General features: G+C 38.5%; 1 protein-coding gene across 30 annotated transcripts in view; it reads right to left on the reverse strand.

The window, feature by feature from the left end:
• Window positions 1-24135, reverse strand: part of baz2b.S (bromodomain adjacent to zinc finger domain 2B S homeolog) — a 156836-nt gene that overhangs the window by 52425 nt on the left and 80276 nt on the right. For 23 of the 30 annotated variants that reach the window (XM_041578665.1, XM_041578657.1, XM_041578656.1 and 20 more), the window contains one exon: window positions 4170-4337. In XM_041578665.1, coding sequence (XP_041434599.1) covers window positions 4170-4335 — 166 coding nt within the window. In that variant the 5' untranslated portion in view covers window positions 4336-4337. The remainder of the gene's footprint in view (window positions 1-4169; window positions 4338-24135) is intronic. The other 7 variants (XM_041578661.1, XM_041578660.1, XM_041578666.1 and 4 more) reach the window with 1 other exon arrangement.

Raw genomic sequence — 24135 nt, forward strand, 5'->3', positions numbered from 1 at the left:
ACCAGGCACCTGAAAAAGGGACCAGGTCCACAGTACCTGAGAACAAGTAATTTCCCTTCACTAATGTCACCACTGGCCCCTCTATATCAGTGTAGTAAGAGAAATATCTGCTCCTCTGCACTAAATAGTCTACGGAATGGATTATTTATAAAATGCACCATTGTGAGCCCTAGCAATTTCCCCCCCAACTTGGCATTCTTTAGTGATGAGTTTCATGCTTGAATGTATTGGCAATGTTGCCTTATTTACCTTAGCGAGTATTATGCAGCTATTTGTAATGCTACATGTTTGCCTGGCTCAGGTGGGGTACACTTGGAAACGCTGACAATTGGCTATATAGGGTACATGGCTGGATGTGTAGGAAAAGTACATTAGCATTTGTAATTGAAAATCACTGGCACTATCTACATTTATGAAGTGTTTCTGTGTAGATGTGTATCAATGGCTTATCCATTAGAACCTTTTGCTGACTTATAGCGATCACACAGTTAGACAGAAGCAGGACTGAATTCAGCATGCTTTGCTAAGTGCTTTCCTGCAGCACACTAGAGCTTTTATTAAACATAAAAAAAAGCAAAATTACTAATTAAATATAGGATGGCAAAGTGCCATGTTTTTTGGCACTGTTTTGTCTGCCATTTTGGCATACAGAAGGGGTAGCACATGGGTGATACCTGGTTGCCCCCTTGCAACTCCCTTGTAATGTGAAAAGAAAGTAGTGCAATATGTAAATGTAGGGTTGAACTTGGAAAGGGAACTCCAAACACCAGTGGGACCCCATAGGGGTAATAGGGGTGCTGTGAACATTTGTGGTTTTTGTTTGCAAAGCACAACTTGTATTGTCTAACAATTTCACTATAATACACAAGAGCCATTAATATCCTATAAATTACAGTATATCCTTATCATCTACAGTTGTAAATTAAATCCTTATAAAAAGTGCTTATATGTCATTATAATCGGGCCATTTATAAGTTATGGTGATCTCTTCTAGAACATTCTTTCCTTGCACACTGCCTGTCACTTGTCTAAAAGCATAGCATAAGCAACTATTATTTTGTAAAAAAGGTTCTGGAAAATCATACTCTATGCCACATTTGTACCAGCCATTTTTCTGCAGCAAAGAGAAAAAGCTCTTGACTAACCTATATACATTTAACTGTATATTTTAATGAATAATGTACCCTGTGCTAAAATTTTTAAAAATTCACCTCTGAGTTACGTGACCTGTAACTCACGTGATCTTGTATAATACATGAGTGATACTCAAGAGTTCTTTGTATAACTCAGCCTGTAGCCTTGTGCCTTCATATGATCATGGGACGTCTTGGCTATTGTTACTATAAGAATCTTCTTTCCAAGACTCCCATTCTGAGCACCTGTCCACAAACCTCCCCTATATCAATGCCACAAAGCCCATGAGATAAGATCACTTACAAGCACTACAAATGGAAACTTCTTTTAATAAAATCTTTTTCTTTTTCAAGACAAGGCTATCTGTGTTCTGTCGTAAGCAAACTGGTAACTGTGAAGCACTAGGCCGCTAATGGAACATGAAATGTCAGCCTCTACCATCGTCTGTCACCGTGAATAATCTGAGAGCAGCTGACTGCTTATGTTGAATAAACAAACATATACTTGCATTGTGTCCCTTTTCTGGGTCCTCAATCTATGCAATATGCTATCAGACATAGTTGCAAGAATATCTAGGAGAGCAAATAACCCAGTGTAGAAAGTTGAAAACAGGTGTGATATGGCTCATTGCAATAAGGACCAGGTCCCTGAAAAAAAGGACCAGTTCCACAGTACCTAAGAACAATGTCACCACTGGCCCCTCTATTTCAGTGTAGTAAGAGAAATATCTGCTCCTCTGCACTAAAGAGTCTACTGAATGGATTATTTATAAAAATAAATTTTAGTGGTGGCATGCCACCCAGCCGTATTGGGAACGCAGTGGCACATGCAGGCACTAGGGCCGTGAGGCCACGGATCGCTGCATACGGAAATCCGACCCTGTAGCTGAATAGTTAATCTATTTTTTGATTGCTTGTATCATTGACCCCAAGAAGCAAATAGCATTTAACATATTGAAAACATTGAATTAAATAAAACATTTCTTAGAATAGGTCCAGCTATAACACAATAAACATTAATGTAAAGGTTCATTTACCCCAAAATATCGAACTTCAAGGGGCCACTTTGCATGTTAAGAGTTCTACCTAACAAACTTCATATGAATGCCTTTTTTTGCCTATTCTGGGAAATAAAGCTGCACTGTGGGTGGACTGTGTGCAGATTTTGCCCCCTGAACTTGTTTTGTACTGTGAGCCCTAGTAAGGTGAGCTTCCCCTTTAAACAAACACTTGTAATCCAGTTAATGTATAATGCATTTCACTCAACAGCTGCGCCCATAATGCTGTAATGAAAATCTCTTTATTTAAATGTAACCACTGCAATACACAGTTAATTTCCGAAGAAACACATACCAGTGGGCAGAATAAAGTTCTCAATAGGTATATTAAGCTCATGATTAATGTTCTAGCAGAAAGCTGACATTTTAAATACTGTTTTTCCTGTAGCGTTGATGAGACTTATTCCCTGTTGAAATGTCACGCAGCGTGGCTCAGACACTTCCATACCAAACAAGCTGCGCTCCGAGAAATGTACATAAATAGAGATAAATAAATAATATACTTGGTGCAATGTGACGGGATGGGAATGCAAACAGCAAGTAGAGCTGTGAAAATAAAATAATAATGGCTGTCATCAGAACCCTCCGATAAGCTATTTAATACCTTCATTAGTTGCCAGGAGGGCATTAAGCTCTCTCTTCAGAAAAAAATATATCATTTTCTTTATTTGGAAAACAAATATTTATTTGCATGAGAGATTTGACAGTGATCATGATAATATAAGATAACTGTGATAATTCAGATGACTCCAAAACTAATAGTGCTTAGAGTTGTTTGAAGGAGGAATCTATACCTTAGATCTTAGATTGTGTGTCGGGGGGGGGGGGGCGGTACTGGGGCAGGTACTGATGTGAATAGTGTATAATAATAATGTAAAGCAGTGAATAATTATTTTGGCACAATATAAATAGCAGATAATACATTGTTTAAAATAACAACCCTGGACTTGGCTGGTATTTTAGGTGGCTACCCAAGAGACAGTCTATATAATAATATCACCCAGATATAAAAAGACATCAAATAAAAGTCCTTTTCAAGTTGAACATAAAACCCAATTTTTTTATTAAGACATTCATACCTGTTATAAAAGCATTTAAATCTTGGCTGTCAATCATTTATTGCCTTCCCCTCATCTATGCCTTAAAAGGCATTAACAGGCCAATAAAAGGTGGCGACAGACCAAGTCGGAAGCTTATTGACCCGTGTGTGGGGCCATCCGACAGGCGTCCCCGATTGATATCAGGCCGTAAGTCAGACAGATGTTGATCGGGCAGGGTAAAAAATACCATCGGATTGTGGCCGCATCTGTTCAACGATGCAGTCTTGCAATCCGACCGCCCGTATTGAATACATTATGATCCGATTGTTGGGCCCTAGGGCCCACTATCAGATCAGCCCAATATCGCCCACCTCAATGTGGTCATATCAGGAAGAGATCTCCCTGTGTATAGCCACCTTTAGAGGTGGGGCTAGCAATTACTTTCACTTTTCATTTTGCACTTACTAGATGTTACTGCACCCCCCCCCACATTCCCCCTCCCGCCTTACTATCTAAATTTGTAGCTAGTGCATGGGCATGGGTATCAGGTCCTCCATTGTGGCACATACACAAGATTTTGGCATGATGTAAAAAGCCTGCCTTAATAGCAGTGTTTATAAAATAGTGCCTGCCTGCCTGCTTGCTGTGATGGTGAATTCCCAAACTAAAGGGAACAAGATTTAAATAATTGTTATAGTCTAAGTGACGTTTATTTTGCTTGACTAACATGATAAAATAGGATTTGGAATTTTTCTTAAGGTGATAGATCCCCTTTAAGGTTATAATGAACTATTTGCTTAAACATAGATGGAATATTTTCAACTCCCGCTAAATGTCACTCTTGTTCTCTGCAAATAAAAAAATGCAATACCATATGCAGTTCATTGGACTGAGGAGGTAAAACGAAGAGGACAATCTTACACCACTCAGGCTTTTACCTAGAAGTTTCTGTGACCTACCACAAGCAGTGATTGTGGAGCTCAGAGGTGTAACTCCAGCAGAAAGGCCTCCTTTAGAAACAACTACAGCGACAGATGGAGTTGAAGGCGAGGACGAAGTTGCTGATGATGGGGTTGATGTTGTTAACCTCTCTGCAGATTCCATATCTGTGGGAAATAGGAAATATGATGCTTTAGCACATGCATGATACTGTATTATTGTAACCATGGCCCCATAATAAGTTGCCAACAATTATTTTTGCTCTTTAGTCTTCTTAAAGAGATTATGGAGCAGTATAGTCAAACATTTTTGACCTTACAACTGTGGAATTCCACCATATCAGTTAGTCTCTCCAAATTGAAAGGACTGCAGAGACCCACGGACCTGAATTTATAATGGATCAAGGTAAATTTGGCCATCAACATGGGTCTATCACAGACAATATTTAAAGGTTACATCTATGGGCCAGTCAGATAACACTGGTGATCTGACATCAGAGATAGCTGTGTTTGGCCAGAATAAGATCACCCAAATAAAATACTACAGGATCAATGTAGATTTGTACTGTGGAAATTACTTGGGAACAGCACTCTGGAAGATTAATATTCGTTTTGACAAGATCTGTTGATCTAGAGTTTTGAGCTCTAGATCAACATAGAGAGGGTAAATAGCAAAGTTTAAACCGGAGAGAATAATGTAAGCTTGTAACTAAATTAAGAGCTTGTTTTTAAATTGAGTAATGAATAAAATGAGAGGTAAGGTGCAATAAAAAGGTTAGCTTGCAGAGACAGTTTAGTGAAATCCATGTGTTTGCATTCAACAACCTGCCCATTTGCTTCCTTATGTCATTGTCTCTTAATGTTCCTTTTTTTTGCACACTGCTGCAAAATGGTTGAGCTTTATAAATAAACTATAGCAATGATGATAGGCTGCACACAGACAGAGCAATTAATGCTGAGAAAAAGAGAACATTCACTGGCGCATCAGTCACTCTGCTTGTGTGCTCAGCATATGGTAACAATGCAGAGAGGAGACAGGACTGGGGAAGGTGAAAAGAAGGATTTGTAATGCTCCACAATAAAATCCCATTGACCTTCTTATGTTCCATGCGTATTGGCTTGTAAAATACATTACTAAGGAAGATGTGTAGATATAAGTTTGAGACAGCACACAGCAGAATATTCTTTAACTATAAATTTTACATTCTGTCCATGAATGGATTATAACAATAGATTTGTACTAATCTTTTATTTTCTTATTCCTAAAGGGACATTAGTTTGCAAAAGACAATGTTGTTCTTGCCCAAGGATTACCAGGAAACCACTAAAGCAGTGGTTCCCAATACCTAAATTATATTTATAACCAGAGAGGGGGTGGTGGGGTACAGGCATTGACTGGTAATCTATAGATTCTGGCAAATGCCAGAAGGGCTTCTATTCTAGTCACTATTAAATGGACCTGTGTGTGACTGTTTGACCCTATGTGTACTTAACTTGAGATGCCTTGGTCTATTTTAAATCTAAGTCTAGACCTGGTGGAGTGAAATTAGGAAGAATGGTCATTTGCTCTCCTAGATACACCTGAAAGCCCTGCTTGATGATCAGTTAGTGGAGATTTGGAGGGATTATATATATTTGCCATCCTCAATATTCTTCTAACAAGGCTGAAGACCTAGGCTGAATGACAAATACACCGATATTGTCGTATATTCAAACTTATTTTATGAGCTAAGGGGCAATGGCCAAAGGCTGGATCTTCAAAGCCGTGACTGAAGGTTGGACATTCAAGTTAGGCTTGAAGTGGAAAAGTTTGACGATCACATTGTGTAGAGAAAGGGAAGCATATAGTTTATGGCCAAGAGCTAGTGTTTACAGGATAAAATGTATGTGGGTATCTCCATAAGATTAATTGTATAGTTATATTCATGCTCCTGGTTCCTTGTTTTTGCACCTCAAATTAGTTATTAGTTGAAAGGATCTTGAAGAGAAAATGCCAACACATGGCCTTTCAGCTGTTGCTGAACTACAATACCCTGTATCCAGTGATAGCTGATTTGATTCTAAACCCTCCTTTGATGCAGTTAACCAAGCTAGACACAGCTTTCACCAGCTGAAATTGCGATGCCTTAGAAAACTGTGATATCAAATTATAATTCATACTGATTTCTTAATCTGCCTTTATGGAAATGTTTGTGATTGATCAAACCAAAATACAGCTTTGCTGTACCATAAAAAGCCCCACTATGCTATGTTGCATCCATCAGGGCTTAACTCCACGGTGCAGCTTGTTCCTATCCGACGCAATGAGAGGAAGCGGATGTGACAAGACGGATGCTTAGAATATAATGTAAGTAATAGGAAAGTCAGACCTACAAGCTGCGTGCATCCGACACAACATGATGGATGAAGATGCAACGTGCGGCATTCGCATCTGGCAGTCGTGTCGGATGCACGCAGCTTGTAGGTCCAACATTCCTATTATTTACATTATATTCGTCACATTCGTCTCGTCGCATCTGCTTCCACTCATCGCATCAGATCTGAAGAAGGCACATTGTGTGGTTCAGACCTTAGCCTCAAGCAGCAAAAAAGGGGATGCAGAGATACTGAACTGCTGAAGAGATGAAGCTAGGATATATTCAAATATACAGTTGTGTATGCTACTGATATTGCTAGGGGGCCCCAGTAAAGAAGAACCTGATGGCTGCACTCCCAGCCCATATTCTAGATTAGTATCACAAAGTACAGTAAACCCAGGGATTTGAATAGATCAACTGTTTTTTAAACAGTTTTTGAAACAATCGTTTGTATGTGTGTGTGTCTATGTGTGTGTGTCTATGTGTGTGTGTCTATGGTGTGTGTCTATGTGTGTGTGTGTGCGCGTGTTTTATGTTTATATTAAAAGCAGTTTTTGCACCAGTAAGATGTCATAATGAGGAAAGAGAAAGTGCTATTTTTGCTTCAAAACCTCTGATGATGAATTGGAGCATGTGGTTTACCAGCAAGATACTTATGGTTTATTTTAAGGGGCTGTGTTAACCCACATTTAAATGAAAAAAAACCCCAGAAACCCCACACCTATCAAAGCCTCCTGCTTCAAGCACTCACACTTCAGCAGAGACGGCTTTGTGATGTGAAACGACAAGCTGCTCCTGTTTATTATTGCATTAGAGAAAATCATGTTATTGGAGCTGACACTTCCAGGGCCCTGACATTACACGGCACAACTGGCTAAATATTTCTGGTTGTTTTTTTTCCCTCTTATTCTATAGCACATGAGTGTGGTGGGCAGCATGGTGGTGCCTTGGTTAACATTCCTGCCTTGCATCATTTGGGTCCTAGGTATGATTCCAAGCATTGCAGGGAGTTGGCATGATCTCCCTGTGCTTGTGTGGTTTTCCATCTATACCCTAAACACATACAGGCAGGTTAACTGGCTCCAGATATCATTGACCATAGTGAGTGTGATAGACCTTAGATTGTAAGCTCCACTGGGACAGGAAATTATCTAAAATCTCTGTAAACACTATGGAAGATGTTAGTGTTATATGAAAAAAGAACAATAGTTTGACTAAGGTTGACAGGGAGATTAGTTGCCCAGCTACAAATCTTCTCTACTGCGGGCTCCCTAATTTTTGCATTCTTGCCGGCGGGATGGCATGTATATCGATCTGTTTTCCAAAGTAGCCTCACAAGGAAACTTTGGGCGACTTTGAAAAACCAAAGCAATACTTATGTCATCCCGCCGGCGATTCGCATTCTTGGCGGCGGGAAGGCATTTGGGGAGATTAGTCGCCCACAGTAGAGATTTGTTGCTGGGCAAGATGAGAGAGAGAGATGCCAGCTCAAATCTAAAGGAAATTACAAACGGGTGGGCAGACCAGTCACTGAGGAAGACTGAGAGAGAGAATCTTAAATTCAGGTGAATAATCTGGGGTAGCTGACAGGTCTGGTTGGATACCTAATAGCTTTATCTTTTGTACGGAAGGATGAGCTGTGAGTTTGCCACTCACTTTTCTATATATACAGAGAAATGATAAATATGGTACACACTCACCAAAGAAATCTAAACCCCTTCTTTCAGTTTGGACTGGAGTCAGTGTAATGGTGTGCATTTCCATACCTCCCAACATATTGAAAATTTTTTGACCACACCCCCTAATTACCATGTTCATTTTACAAAATTTGGCAGGTTATGAAAGTTTAACACATTTTTGTGTTTTTTTTCAGTTATTACAGTTTTGCTAATGAAGGTAAATTGCCCTTTAAGCTGTGAGTCTAACTTCTGCCAAGAGACCTGTTATCTTATATTGTTACAATTACTTATTTGCTTATCTGAAAATTGTTACAAAAGTATCTTATCTGCACCTTGTGACTGTTCTGGGGTCTCTGCCAAAAGCCAATTAAGTTAGAAACATTGTATCTTTTTTTTAGCTGTTCAGTGAAGAGAAAATCAGGACTTTTCAGTACAAACGAGGGACTGCGGGTTGAAAACGGAACAGTTGGGAGGTATGCATTACCAGTGGTGCAACACACAAGCTTTAACTTTGTTCCACTTGCATTTCAGATTAAGTGAGCACAGCTGTCAAGGTCAGTGTAAATGGTGCATTGTGAGCCAAACAAGATGTCATTTATACACGCTAATCAAGACTTCTGGCGAGTGAGATACAGATAAACCCCTTTCAAAACAAAGACGAGAGACAAAACATTTAGGAAAGTGCAATTTATCTTTAAAGACCAAAAATGTGAATCTGAGCAACTTTCCAATATCGTTTCATAAATGTTACTAGAAATCGGTATCTGTCCAATTGTTTGCATTCCCTGCACTCCTTGGCGGGTGGGGGGGCACAAAAGTGGAATAAAATGAAACTGGAGTAAGAAATATCAGAGTCTTAAAACCATAACTAATTTTCATGAATAGGGTGGAAGGAATGGTTACATGGAAATCTGGTGATAATCAGTGTACCCAACCTGGTTACATATTCTATAACCCCTTGTATGCCACCAGCACTGTGAACATGCTTGAACAAATTAAATGCATATCCCCTTAGGAAGGACATACTACTGACCAGTTATAACAGTACAGGTGATGCATGGCTTTATGTGTCAAACCAATTATGGTCAAACCGCATGCAAGTGTTTGGGCATGGGCACCCACTGGAGTTGGTAGAAAATGTAAATATATCTAGGCAGATAAAGCTGTAAGGCAGCTCTTGCACATATTGATGAATAAAATATACAGTATATGTTAACATGACACACACACCCCCCATTACAAAACAGACAGTTGCCACCAAAATAAACCCTGCAGCAGTAATTAGTAAGGATAAATGGTAATTAGACATTAGACCAACTGTCTGCACTTGGCCTTTCAGTCAGAATCCAGTATATCCCCACGGTGCTCACCAACTCTCTTTTCAGACAGGCTTAAGCCAAACCATGGCTGTATGCTGCTCAAATAGCCAATAGTGTGCTGCTAATAGGTTAAGCTCCTTGAAAATTATTTCAATTTAAAATGTGATCATTAGTTTAATACCACTATGTCTAACTCTGCAGTACTGTGGACCTTATCGAAGCCTCCAGCTGTTTTTTGAATGCTACTCCCAATCACACATTCAACTAACACTCTTCAGTAGGCTGCTGGGAGTTGTAGCTTAACAATAGCTGGAGGGCTGCAACTTGGAGATCCCTGGTGTAATATATACAGGTATGGGACCTGTTATCCAAAATGCTTGGGACCTGGGGTGTTCCAGATAATGGATCTTTCTGTAACTTGGATCATTATGCCTTAAGTCTATTAGAAAATCATACAAACATTAAATAAACCCAATAGGCTGATTTTGCTTCCAATACGGTTAATTATATATTAGTTAGAATCAAGTACAAGATACTGTTTTATTATTACAGAGAAAAGAAAAATCATTTTTTAAAATTTGGATTATTTGGATAAAATGGAGTCTTTGGGAGACAGCCATTCCATAATTCGTAACTTTCTGGATAACGTGTTTCCGGATAACGGATCCAATACCTGTACCAGAATGTATTAATGCAGTCAAAACTCTCTGGTGGCCCCAGATACAAATCTGTAAGGGTTCTAAGGGCCCTTACTCACTGGCGTTCTGACCTGCGCTCCCCTGCGTTCCGTTTTTTGGCGTTCAGCCGCAGGGGAGCGCAGGAATAGACGCATGTCATTATTTCAAATGGGGCTGTACTCACTCAGGCGCGTGTAGGCGCCGAACGCAGGTTGAGACGCAACATGCTGCATTTTTCCTGAGTTCGGCGCCTACACGCGCCTGAGTGAGTACAGCCCCATTTGAAATAATGACATGCGTCTATTCCTGCGCTCCCCTGCGGCTGAACGCCAAAAAACGGAACGCAGGGGAGCGCAGGTCAGAACGCCAGTGAGTAAGAGCCCTAACTCCTCTTTTTTATTTGTAACAAGGTAACAGATACATGACTATATGGTTGTATATTGTAACAGAATACGTCCCAATTTATAATTAAATAATTGATCAATGCTGTAGAAAGTGATCCTAAATGCTAAACAAAAACCAAATATATAAAATAAACATGTAATTTCAAAAAAAGCAGTGAGAGAGCCCTGTCTGTGTTGGGGATTGCCTGCTAAGGAGTGCCCCGAGGAGTGGATACCGAACATGCCAAGGCATTATCCTATGCTTTGGCTAGCCTGCATACAGCTTATGACTCCCAATGTTGGGTGGCATTTCATGCCTGCTGTCCTATGGCAGTTGGATTGGCCTGAGGTGTAACTAGCAGTGGCAGAACTGCTGGGGGTGTGACTGTACCAGAGTCCGCATCCCCTCAGGGCCAGGTGGCGGTTTGGGCACACGTGAATCCGCTGTGATGTCCGCTTCTAGGGGGGGCCCAGCTGCATGGCCTGCCCCCAGGCACCGCACCAGGTAGTTATGTAACTGGTAACTAGTCTGCACTGGGAGCTAAGAGGGATAGGATGGCAGTATACCTTTAAGAGCTTTCTTTATTATTGTGCCAGAGATCTCAAATTTTATTATAGTTCCATATGAGGCAAATGCTCATTTACACAAAGCTTAATTTTTCATTAGCCAGCCAAAAATCTTGAGACTGTCTTTCAGGTTTCTTAAGTGTGAGGTAAACTCAAAGCCCAGCTGAATAAAGGATGTGAATATAAGTCTCACTTTCATTAGAGCACAAGCCTTGACAGTCAATGCTAAATAAATAGCATGGCGATGTCGCCAAACGAGTGGATCTCTCCCCGATATGAAGTGGGCAATATCGGCTGATCCGATCGTGGTGGGTCGTAGGGTCCAACGATCGAATCATAATGAAGGGTAAATGGGTGGTCGGATCACGGGACCACATCAACGAACAGATGCGGTCCGAGATCCGACGGGATTTTTAGTCCTGTCCAATAGATATCTGCCCGACTTTTGGGCAGATATTGATCGGGGAAGTCCATCAGAGGGCCCATACACGGGCCAATAAGCTGCCGACCCAGTCTGTTGGCAGCTTTTATCGGCCCGTGTATGGCCGTCTTTACACTCAGGGGCGGTCGAAGCAGAACAGGAGAGTGAAGCAGAGGGAGCAAGTGAACCTGGACTAGAGTTAGGCAGAAGACCCTTTCAAAAGGTACCTGCCAAGCGCCACCCCTCTTGTTTGTAGGCAGGTGCCTCTTCTGCCTACCCCTAGTTCTGGCCCTAATAAAACTTATATATTACTGTGTGCACAGGATATCTGTACCATGCATACCTGCATCAATTAGGAGCATGCTTTGTACATATGTCAATGAACCCATATGTTGTTAGGGTGATAATCTACTCTGGGCATTTTTAAGACCTTATTTCATGTTACTGTTTAGAGAAGTGGTTCCCAAACAGTTGTGCTGTTAACTCCCAAAGGGGATTTGGTTGAGTGTGAAGGCTTATTTGCCCTTCTAGAGACATCTGAAAGCCCTGCTTGCAGGTTACCGTATATACTCGAGTATAAGCCGTCCCGAGTATAAGCCGAGGTACCTAATTTTACCTCCAAAAACTGGGAAAGCTTATTGACTCGAGTATAAGCCGAGGGTGAGAAATGCAGCAGCTTCTGGTAAGTTTCAATCAAAAAATTGAGGGTTTCTGCTCCCATTGGAGGTGCCGGCGTCTCGTTTTTGGATGCCGGCGACCATTCTTGGACGCCGGCGAATATTCTTGGAGACTATTCTTGGACGCTGGCGACTATTCTCGGACGCTGGCGACTATTCTTGGACGCCGGCGACTATTCTTAGGCGCCGGCGACCGTTTTTGCGCTTGACCCGAGTATAAGCCGAGGTAGAGTTTTTCAGCATATTTTGGGGGCTGAAAAACTCAGCTTATACTCGAGTATATACGGTAATTTGGGTGAGACCATGCTAATCATGGATATTCTTTGAATTGTGGCTAAATAAGTGGCACACCAATTTTTTCCTAGATCAGTAATCATGTCATAAACTAAGGGGGTCCTGACCAAAAGTTGGACCTCCAAGGTGAACTAACCACTGATTTTAGAGAGAAGAGGAATTAGGTTTTATCAAAATTCAGGACTGCATCATTATCAACCTGATGAGAGGTTAGTTGACAAAAAAGTAGTCTTACATTTATGGCTAGTAAGGGTTATACTAACTATGCAAGGTTTCAATGCAATGTCACTGCGCTTATATGTGTTCCCATTTACTGTATGTATTTCAATGAACCAGTTCATGTTCATGGAGATGTAATTTATAAAATATTAGTTTAATTTCAAAAGGTCTACTGTAAACATTTATGCCAAAGTGGAACCTCCGTGTTATTTTAAATTGTGCGTTTTTATTACTATGCAATTAATTTTACACCAAATAATTTTATTTTTGACATAACATTAAATTTGAGGTTAGATAAAATCAAGATGGGAGCCAAGTAAACAAGTTAAATAATTTCAGTTGTTTGTCTTTCCCACATGCATGACAGTAACATTCTGGTTTTCTTAAACCCAGATTTTATGTCCTAAAGCTTGTTAACAAAAAAATGCAAGCAGATTTCCCAAATGAAGTCAACAGCTACAAACGTCTTATCTACCTCCTTCAATTCTTAAATAAATGATGCAAACCTGCTAACATGTAAATATATTGTGGCAAAATCCCAGTCTGCCCTTAACCCACATTTAATTGTAGGAAATCCCAACCCTGGTGCACATTTGAATTCAGAACCTCTTGGCGTACCTGAAAAAAGGGTATTTATAGTATAAAACTGTTAAAACATTTTTTAAAAAATATATTATTAGTGCTTTAATGAGAAGGATAATACTGCTTATATAGAAGCCGTGTCCTGCTATATGGCTGTGATTACAGCTATGGACAAAAAAATCACAACTCTAGTAGCCTCATTTAGGGTCTGACTTGATTGTATTTACATCATTGTAAATCATCAAGAGAGTTCTTAATAAATGTATCTAGAAATGAGGGAGAGAAGAAGTTATTAAATGCAAAAACCACCTTGTAAAACATATTACTGTTCAAAGACCTGTTCTAACCTGTAACCACATTTACACAGCGCACTATTTAAGTATATTTAAAACGCCGTATGAAAGAGGGATAACATGTGATGCCAGTTTTATGAGGGACAGCCTTATTATAAAACAACATGTATCTGAGACAGCAACTTATTTTTGCAACACAGAGATGAGATTTTTGTCTTATTTCTGTTGGGGGTAATGAAAAACCGCTGATTAAAAATAATAATAAACAGCATCTTACAAAAAGAGGTTAAAAAATGAATATATGAAAAAAAATTGTTTAGACCCATTTCATACTATAAATACATCAGCAATATATCACATTGGAGCTTTATATTTAACCCAAATAAAATCACCCTCTCAAAGGCGCACAAGGGGTGCCAATGACATTACCACAAAGCTGTCTTTAAAATATACTGTGAAACTTAAAATAAATATGGGATAAAATAAAATCATAGCCATTTCTAGCTCACATGGAACTGAAAATATTGTTCAAGAAAATATTGGGAGATTGATAACATTATTATCAGCTTTTGTTCTCACTACCACCAGCTACAGTTCATCTATCATATATTCACTCCATTCCCTGACGTGACAACCAAATTCTGCTTTATGAACTGCTGCATGTTAAAGTTGTTTTAATCATTGCTGTGACTATATTAATATATTTAGACTTTTTTTGCAAGTGCTATTTATTATTATGTGAATGTAACACGTATCAATATCTTTAATCAATTGTTTTAATTCATGGCTACTTTTTAGCATTTGTGTAATATAATCTTGATGATATTTAAGCATTACAGAGCGTGAGATACATTTAAGTTTATTTGATTGTGGTTATTTGTTGAAAGGAGACACAATTTTATTTTGAGGGTACCTCTAAAAACTTTTCCACGCTCATTTAATGATATTATCCACACCTATATTGTATGGGGAAAAATCTAATCTGGCAGATGCACCACTTATTAAAAATAGCCTTTAGCAGACATGTTCTCCAAACATTTATTTTATCAGCACGAACATAGGTGCAACAGAATAAAGCTTCAATTATCTTTAAATGCTGTTTTCCCTTACAGCCAAATCACCCACACCCTTTCCTGTCAAACTACTGTTGACTTGTCTGTTTGCCAATCAAATTAGGTTAAAAAAACTTCTATTATATGAATTAAAAAAATGTTCTGGTTTGACTGTTAAATTGTGAAATAACTTTGTGCAATTGTCTCAGCAAAGGAAAGTAAAACAAAGCACACTTCCTGTTGTCAAAGCACAAACTGTCCAAAGTATAAAGCTGTTCATTTTCGTGGTTTGCTATTTAAAAAATGCTTAATTAGTTCTTAAGGCTCAATGTCTGATTAAACATAAATATTTATTCACTCACCCCCAAAGCTTAATAATAGGATTTGCAGCTTATTTACCCACACAATCACAGGCTAAATTCTACAGATCTGGACTTTCCTATATATAACCTTTTATTTACTATTATTTTATTATAATACTATACACAAAAACCATAAATATAAATTATATCCTTATAATACACAAAAGCTATGAATATCTTGTAAATTATATCCTTATAAACGGTGAGTTCTGATGTCATCAGTTATAAACGGTGAGTTCTGATGTCATTTCTGTCACATGACTAGCTGAAATTTGTGTATTATAATAAATAAAGTACCCCCAGTTGCAAAATATGAGGATATTAGAAGTTACCTCGGAGTTCCATGACCTGTATAAAAACAATCGGCCTTCAGCCTTGTGTTTTTATTTGGTCATGAAACTCCTCGGTAACTTATAATATCCTTATATTTTACAAGAGGGGTACTTTATTCACTATATAAACAATGCTTATAAACTATAATCAATGACATAATTTCTGTAATGTGACTCACTGAAAGATGTGTATTACAATAATGTGTATTATAATAAAATATGTAAAATATGAGTACATTTACAGGGTTATTTATCAAAATTCAAAAAGTTCTCACTATTTTCTGAAAAATACCCCGACCAAATCCACACTGACTATCCCCCCCTATTTATCAATACATTTTTTCTGATTATTTCTTTGATTTCATGATGAAATCATGAAAAAATCCAGATTGTACTAATTTTTCTGTTTTGTCATCGACAACTTCGACTTTTCCGAATTTGGTGCTTGAAACCACAGGCTATTTCAGTTTTGACACCCCAAATCGTGAAATCTTCGTAATATTGAACAAAACCCAGGGCAGAGCAGGATGTCAACAGGACATCTACAGTTGACTTCTACATGAACTTGGCAATTTCGGGGGGGAGGGGCATACATTATCCACTACATAATCTTTTAATTGTGAATAATGTTAGTTGTCAGCTCCCTTTGTAGCAGCCACAACGAATCCCTGTTACATGTGATGGTGTCATTAACGTGTGCTCCACTCACGTCCGTGATTGGTCAATGATGGCATCCAATGCCCACAGTGGAAATTATTGTTCAATAATAATGTCAGATCTGATATTTATGAGGTAAATGTGTACATAAACTGGAAATGGTGCTTAAAATAATCAAATTATCAAAATAAGGATGGAAAGTATCTACAAGATTAAAAGGGAATCTCCACCCAAAAAAAAAATGTTTTTTTTTCGCATAATAAAGAAAGTAGAATGCAACATGAAAGGGGTGGTTCACCTTCAAATTAATTTTTTATAGCATGACCTATTAGAAACCTTTCAAATGGTCTTCATTTTTTATTTTATTTACACTTCTGGCTCTTGTCAGCTTTCAAATGGGGGTTGATGACCCTGGCATGCAAAAAGTTATTGCTCTGTGAGGCTACAATTGTATTATTTATATTTCTTGTCATCACTTATCTTTATATTTAGACCATCTCCAAATCATTTTCAGGTTTCTCCTCCAAATCACTGCCTGGTTGCTAGGATAAATTGGACCCTAACAATCATATAGCTGCTGAAATTCCAAACTGGAGAGCTGCTACAGAAAACACAAAATAATTAAAAAAACACAAAAATGAAGACCAATTTGCAAACTGGCTTGGAATATAAATGTCAGCAGCATACTAAAAGTTAATTCAGAGATGAACTACCCAAATTATTAACATTTTTAAATAGTTTTAAATTATTTTTGAGGGAGGATGAACCGCTTTTGGAAAAAATTCTCTTTTTCTTCTATAATCTCATTTTACCATAGTAAACAGTATAGCAGTTCCAACACACACATATATTAAAGGCTACTCAATCTCAGTTCATAAAACCCTACACCCACACATCTTATTAAGCACTTTCAGACTATAAGTAAACCTTTATTTTATATACAGGGCGTATTGTTTTGTTCGCAGAAATATCCTTTATACACAAGGTAAAGATACTCTCCAGCCCACGAGACAATGGCAAAGTGGTGTATATGATTTAGCTTTAACTTGAGAGTTCTAATCGCTATTAATAGAACTAGTATTTAGTATTTATATGCTGCTGCCCATTTACAAAGTGCTTTGTAATTATACTTCCAAGACATTATTGCAGTTCTTGTTAGATTTATGGAAGCCTATGGCCAGGACCTCAGACCTGAGTGGCAGACTCCAGGGAGAAAACAATACAAACAGGGGAACAGACTATTATATCTTGAACAAGGCAAGTTATCTGCCAAACAATGCCCATTAATCATCACTATTAGTTCACCAGTAGCCACAAAATGACTTTGCAGAGAACCTCCATTGAAGGGGAACTGTTATTAAGACAAAATAAAAAATTCCACCGAACTGTAGCGGATGTTAAATAAATCTATATTATGTTTTAGTTCAGGTTTTTAAAAAAATATATTTTATATTTTCTTAGTGAAATCCCTTAAACTAACATTTTATCCTGCTACAAACACACTGATATCAGACAGGAGAAGACAGAGGAAGGTAAGTAAAGTTGCACCGGGATAAGGTGACTAATGCTTAAAATAGGTACACTTTGTGCTAGGGTCGACAACTTTTGTTGCTTGAAGGACTGGACATGGGTGGGTGGAGTATGTGATGTGGGGGTATGAGATGATAAGGTTGATGGCGGTGATGTCAGGGTTCTTGGGTTGCAAGTAAAATACCAACCATGGCTATATACAATGTAGTTGTCGGTAAATTAGTAATAACTAGTCATTGGCCCCATGCAGCCTCAGATCAACTGCATTCTCCCCTTCCTAAAGCTGGCCATAGATGCAAAGATCTCATCGTACGATCGGACTTTCCCATCTCCCGACCCGCCACTAACCATTCAGATCAAAGTCTTACCAGTCAGATTAGTTAAAGAACAGATCAGCAATGTTTTGCCCCTGACAGCAATCATACGATATCTATGTCCAACCAAAGCTAGTGACAGTCTCCCACTGAAAATCGTACGATCGGCAATACACGCAGAGATATTATCGGCAGCCGACAGAAATTTTCTAACCCGTCCGATCGACCAAACGACCGATCTCCGCCGGACGAAAAATGTCGGGACTCTCCACACACGAAAAACGTACGAATCCTCGATTCGTACGATCAGATCTTTGCGTCTATGGACAGCTTAACTCCCACAAACTCACCAAATCACTTCTACAATTCATGTATGATGGCCAGCTCCACCACTTCATGATTCACTTCATGTCACCTCATGACATCATGATTCTGCCCTGTGACAGAATGTCTTCACCTATTGCCATTTTGTGGACTTGCCTCAACCAGTATCTTCCCTCTAAAAAGGTGGCAACCTTAGAGGGTGGTTTGAGCATCAATCAATGTAGAGTCCTGTCCAGATTTCAGATCTTTTAAATCCAGACAGGCACAGGGTGAAACCTTACATTGTGCCCATTTTTACACTTTGCACCCTGCCCATAAATAAGGCCTACAGACCAGAAGGTATAGTTGGAAATTATAGAGGGCCCTACTCAATACAGATAACAATCTTATTTAGAATTTAGAAATTGTAAAAAAGAAACAGTCTAATTTATCCTGCGCTTTTTTCTTGGCCTTGCCTGATTTCCATTGCAGATCAGAGAAACTGTATTATGCCATAACTTGGCTGGCAGCCACACTTGGTTTCACCCAGTTTTACCAGCTGAGATCAAATGATCAGCTGTTAAGAGCAGTTCTATCTGGGAGTGGTAGGTTTCAGTCTCTTCAAAGGATGTGTTATCGCAACTCCCAGCAGGAGCTGGCAATGGGTATACTGTTTGTTGTAGCTACACAATACCTGGATAAGTGAAGGTCGGTCCCTTTTAAACAAACTGGAGCTCATTTATCAAAACTGGATACATTTGCCCATGGGCACTTATGCAAAGCAAACAATCAATGACTGGCTTTTAAAAGCCAGCTGCAGGAATGCAGCAATTTCATTGGCTGCCATGTGTTATTGCCCAGTGTTGATCAATGACCCCCACTATGTTCAGATTATCAGAAGTAAATTGCAATGCATTGATGATGATTGTATGAAGTATCTTATGGAGGCACAGGGAGAACATACAAATAGCTTGCAGAAAGTACCCTGGTTGGAATCAAACCCCTAAACCCATGTGACTTTTAGAATCTCCAATTGGAGCAAAGTCCAAAAAAAAATAATTCTACTCACATGGTTGAATTTGTGTTGAGCTGAACTCTTTGAAGTGAATCCTAGTTTTTGTAGATTTCTAATAAATTGATATCATAAGCTAATAAAATGCAGAGGTTTAGCTGACAATACTGATCTATTTTATTTTAAGTTTTCTGTGTGGATTGGAATTAAAAATCATAGTCTTTCTAATGTTTTTCTCCCTTTGAAGACATTGAGATCAGTATTTAGTACAAAGAGTCCTAAAATGTTATCTAATACTTGACATTCCTCTGGGATTGTTCTTTGCCACATTCCTCAGATAACTGACATTGCTGCTAAACTGTTAGATATTATGCATTGCAATGCACATGCACAGAAAATGTTCTTTATATATGGTGTATGTGATGCCCCATTTCATGCTTAGTATATACGGTTTAGTCTCTTTATAAGGGCAGGGTATGGCGATTGGTGGAAACAGTATGGTAAAGAAACATTGATCACTGCTGAAATAAACCAATTATAATAGCAAAATATAATAAAACAGTAATTTGAAGGTAAGTCCTGAGGAGAATATATGAAGAAAACTTTGATGTAAAAACATGGTCTCGGTGGAGAAAAGAGACAAGCAGGATGGCTTTTTGATTTATACTGGGCTAATCCACACTGGGGAAGTAACCCATAGCAACAAGGAATGCACCAAATCCATAATTTTGCATTTCCTGTGGGCAGGACTAAACTCTGACACACAGCAGGAACTGTAATTTGAACATAAATACTTCCTGTCTCTCAGAACTAAGCACCGCCCATAAGTAGTGCACAAGAGATGGCTGTCATAAAAATAGCAAATGGCTCACTCAAGTTTGAGGTGAACCAAGCATGTTGAAAACAAAATAATATTAACTGAGAAGTCATGAGGTTATTTTATTGCAAGAAGAAGTGGTGACATTGGGTTGATGTGTCAGCAATCAGCATAGGTGTACTATCTATACTAGATTTTGATAGACTTGCACCACCATTAGTGTTGACACTGCTACTGAAACTAAAGTTCTGGCTGGACCAATTGAAGAAGTATGTTCTGGCTAGTCAAAACACCTATAATTCCCTTGTACCCCCTGTAGGCTTGTTAGAAGTTGTCAGCTATTGTGCATTTGAATGTTAAGGGTCATTATACTGATCTTTTCAGAATGATGCAAACAATAATTGGAACAATAAATGTAAATTTGTGGCAGTGTTCTGTCGTTTTTAATCGCAATGCGACCAGTGAAGGTCCCCATTACACTGCAGATTGTGACATTTAACTGGTTGCTGTGATGTGAAGTATGGCAGCTCATTTATATAAATATGCAGATATGGCATGCCAATATATGTATTACTATTATTATTAACATGTAAAGCCTACCCATTATAGCATGGCAGGTTTGAACAAACTTCAGTAGTTATCAGCCCATAATTAAGCCTGCTGACAGACATTTGATAGATATTATAAACAATGCAACAATGAGCATTCAGCCCAGTTTATCAATTTGAATGAAAGGTAATTAATGTAATGTGGTATAGACATGGCACCAATCTGACCCCAGGAAATTGAGCTTAGCCACAAAGCATTATGGTTCAATGCAGAAAACCTTAGGGCTGGCTTTATTAAATTAAATTCAGGAAAGTAGAGAGATTAAATAAGGGGTAATTAGAAACTGGAAGCCACACAGAAACACCAGATTAAGTAAATGACATCTATGAATCTTTGAAATCGACTAAAACCACCAATTGCATTAACACAATGCAAATGCAGTTACAAAGTTGCAAGACGTCACTGTAGTAAGTCACTGAGAGACTAAAGCATGGATAAATGTATATATATATATATATATAAGTCCGTAAGGCTGCTGCACACACTTAAAAGAATATAATGCCCTGGTGCTAACAGAAATATTATATATAGTTTGCAAGAAATGCTATTGCACTCTAGGGGCTTTTGCAGTAAAAAAGCTTTATTAGAATCAACGTTTCGACCCTCAATGGGGTCTTTGTCAAGATATTTATATATATATATATATATATATATATGCTAAAAGACAGACAGATATCTATCATCTGTTGGCCACCAGAGAGTGCTACTTCATTTTTTTTTTATATAAGAATTTTCCTTGTCGGTGCAACCATAGCTGCTCCCACTAGGAATAAACACAAACTGGCAAATAATGAAGGAACCCCTGAGCAAAGTAGCCTATGAGTTATGACAAAATACTTTTCTTAACATATAAAAATAATCAAGTTTTTGATAACCAAATGGTAAAGAAGGCATGTCTTACCATTAAATATATAAATATAATACACAAAAGCCATGAATATCCTGTAAATTAAATCCTTATAATCGACTCTTGATGTAATTGTTGTCCCATGACTCACTAAAACTTGTGTATTAATAATAATTAAAGTACCCCCTATTGTACAATATGAGGATATTAGAAGTCACCTCTGAGTTCCATGACCTGTATAAATCTATTATATAGTCATTGAACACCTTAGACTTATAATATCCTGATATTTTACAATAGGGGGTACTTTATTCACTATATTATATTACCATTAAATATTGTCTCCCATAATACAATACTATAACATCACCCACAAAGAGGATCAATTGAAAATAACTTCATCATGGGGCTGATTTACATCCAGGCTGGTATGCAGCACTAAAGCTGGCCATGCATGCAAGGATCCACTTGTTTGACAAAGTTGCTGATTTAACAAATATTTGCCCAATTTGGATCAAATTAGGCTAAATTGAACCCCAGGCAAACACATCAGATTACATTGAGACCTGTGCACACCCATCAGGTGAGGATCATATCTATGGCCAAACATGTTTCTTAACCAACGAGATTTTCAGGCAAGTCCTGACCATGTATCAGTTTTAATGGCTGTGATTTGAACCCCATACATGGGCCAATAAGCTGCTGATTTAAGATGGGCATATAGTATATGCATGATACACTTCTTTGAGTCAATCAATTTGTCTCTGCTTGATTTGGTCACCCACATGATGTTTGTGCCAAATCAGTCTGGGGCAATAATCAGATAATGCAGCTAACATACGGATGCCCATAGGATGAAAAAAGTCCTGGACAGAAGGGATTTTTAAACCTGCCAAGAGGTATCTGGCTAGATATTTATTGGGCAGGTCAGAGATCAGTCAGCCAGGTTCTCCCTGGAGCCTGTGCATGGTCAGTTTAATTTAGCTTGATTCTAACCAAATTATTGGTTATGTTATGTTGGCCCATCCCCCAGAGTGAAGCTGAGCCAGAATGTCTCTGCAGGAGTGAGTGATTGGTTTGGGTTGACTTGTCACTAATTCCTTTGATAGCCCATGAGCTAGAGGTCTTTGCATAGGACTCCACAACAATTGCATGGGGGGAGGGGGATACAAAAAAAGCCAACAATCTATAAGATGTTACATTTTTTTCTAATTATATTGATTTTTTTCTAATGATAATGAGTTATATAAATTTTAAATATGTATTTAACATTTTGTTTAAATCTCTGTTGAGCCTAAAATACTGTTAGGCAGTAATATTTCTCTAAGCAAGCTGCAAGCTGCATGTCTGGGTTTCTCAAGCTATGGGAGGTTAATTGATATATATTTGTGAATAGGGTACAGCATTTTCCTTTATGCAAGAGTAACGTTGTGTCCATTGAAAGAAAACAATTACCAGAAACAGCAATGGCAGATACTCAGTGACCTGGATAACAACAGCTGTTCAAGGAGAAGCTGAAACCTGTTGTAAGAAGATCCAGTTAATGCCTGGACCCATAAGGAGGTTTATTACCTATTTTGCTCTATTGTATTAGAAAATGGCATAAAAGTTTTATGTACAAACACACAAAAAAAGTTTGTTCCAGCCTTGTAATCCATAACAACCAATCAGTTCTCTTTCAGTACCTTATCTTCTCTAAACCACTAAAAGCTAACTGCTGATTGGTTGCTTGGAAAACTTTGACATTGTTTGCTCATAAGCATAATTCAGAATATTCTACTAGTACTGAAACATTTGTATTGGTCCTACAGGTTGCACCTTGAATAGACATTTGCCCTCTGTGTAATTGATACATGTTTAATTTTCAGGAATGTCCTCTTGTTGCCTGTTGCAGATACAATAAATACTATGCAAACTGACCAAAGGAAAGGGATGGGAGGGTAATTTAGCAAGGGCAGCGCCGGGTGCATAAAAAAAATCCAGTGCAGTTCCCATGTTTTTTTCCACTTTTTGCCCTGCCCTTCACTTCAAAAAAATTATTGCAGGTCTCAGCTCTTCAAAATGGTTCTATTCCTGGTGAATACAATGTTGCATGCATAAAATAGCTCTGCATTCATGTGGTGCAGGAATAGGTAGGCTTTGGCATCCATCTTCTACACTAATCTGTTAGGGAGTACAGGTCACAACAGAATCATGTACTTACGACCTGCCCTATGGCTGTCAGTTAGGACAGGGCTGCCTTGCACATTTTGGTACTGTAATCTGCACCTTGCGCTTGAGGGTAGCCAGACCCTAGATGCAAGTGCTCTTGCACTTACACTAAACTCTGCATCAAGAAAGTGGAGCAATGGGTCAGTGACCCCCTTCTTTAGCAGGATGGCGATAAACCCCGGGATCAGGCAACTGTTGCTTTTACAAGCAAATATTTGTTTTCATGTTCCTAAAAGTGCTAAAATGAATACTTTGAGTAGGGCTAGAAAGAAGTTTAACCAGAATAAAGTGAGCAATTTTTTTAACATTTACACAATCACATAAAGACCAATGAACAGTAGAAGATGCAAATATAAAAGAAATGGAATTCCAATGACGAGTATATAACAGGAAAACACATCATGGCACGCCAGACAGGAATGATCCATTTGTCATGATGACATCAGCTCCTA

This window comes from Xenopus laevis, chromosome 9_10S, assembly GCF_017654675.1.
Source record: "Xenopus laevis strain J_2021 chromosome 9_10S, Xenopus_laevis_v10.1, whole genome shotgun sequence".
Classification (NCBI taxonomy): Eukaryota; Metazoa; Chordata; class Amphibia; order Anura; family Pipidae; genus Xenopus; species Xenopus laevis.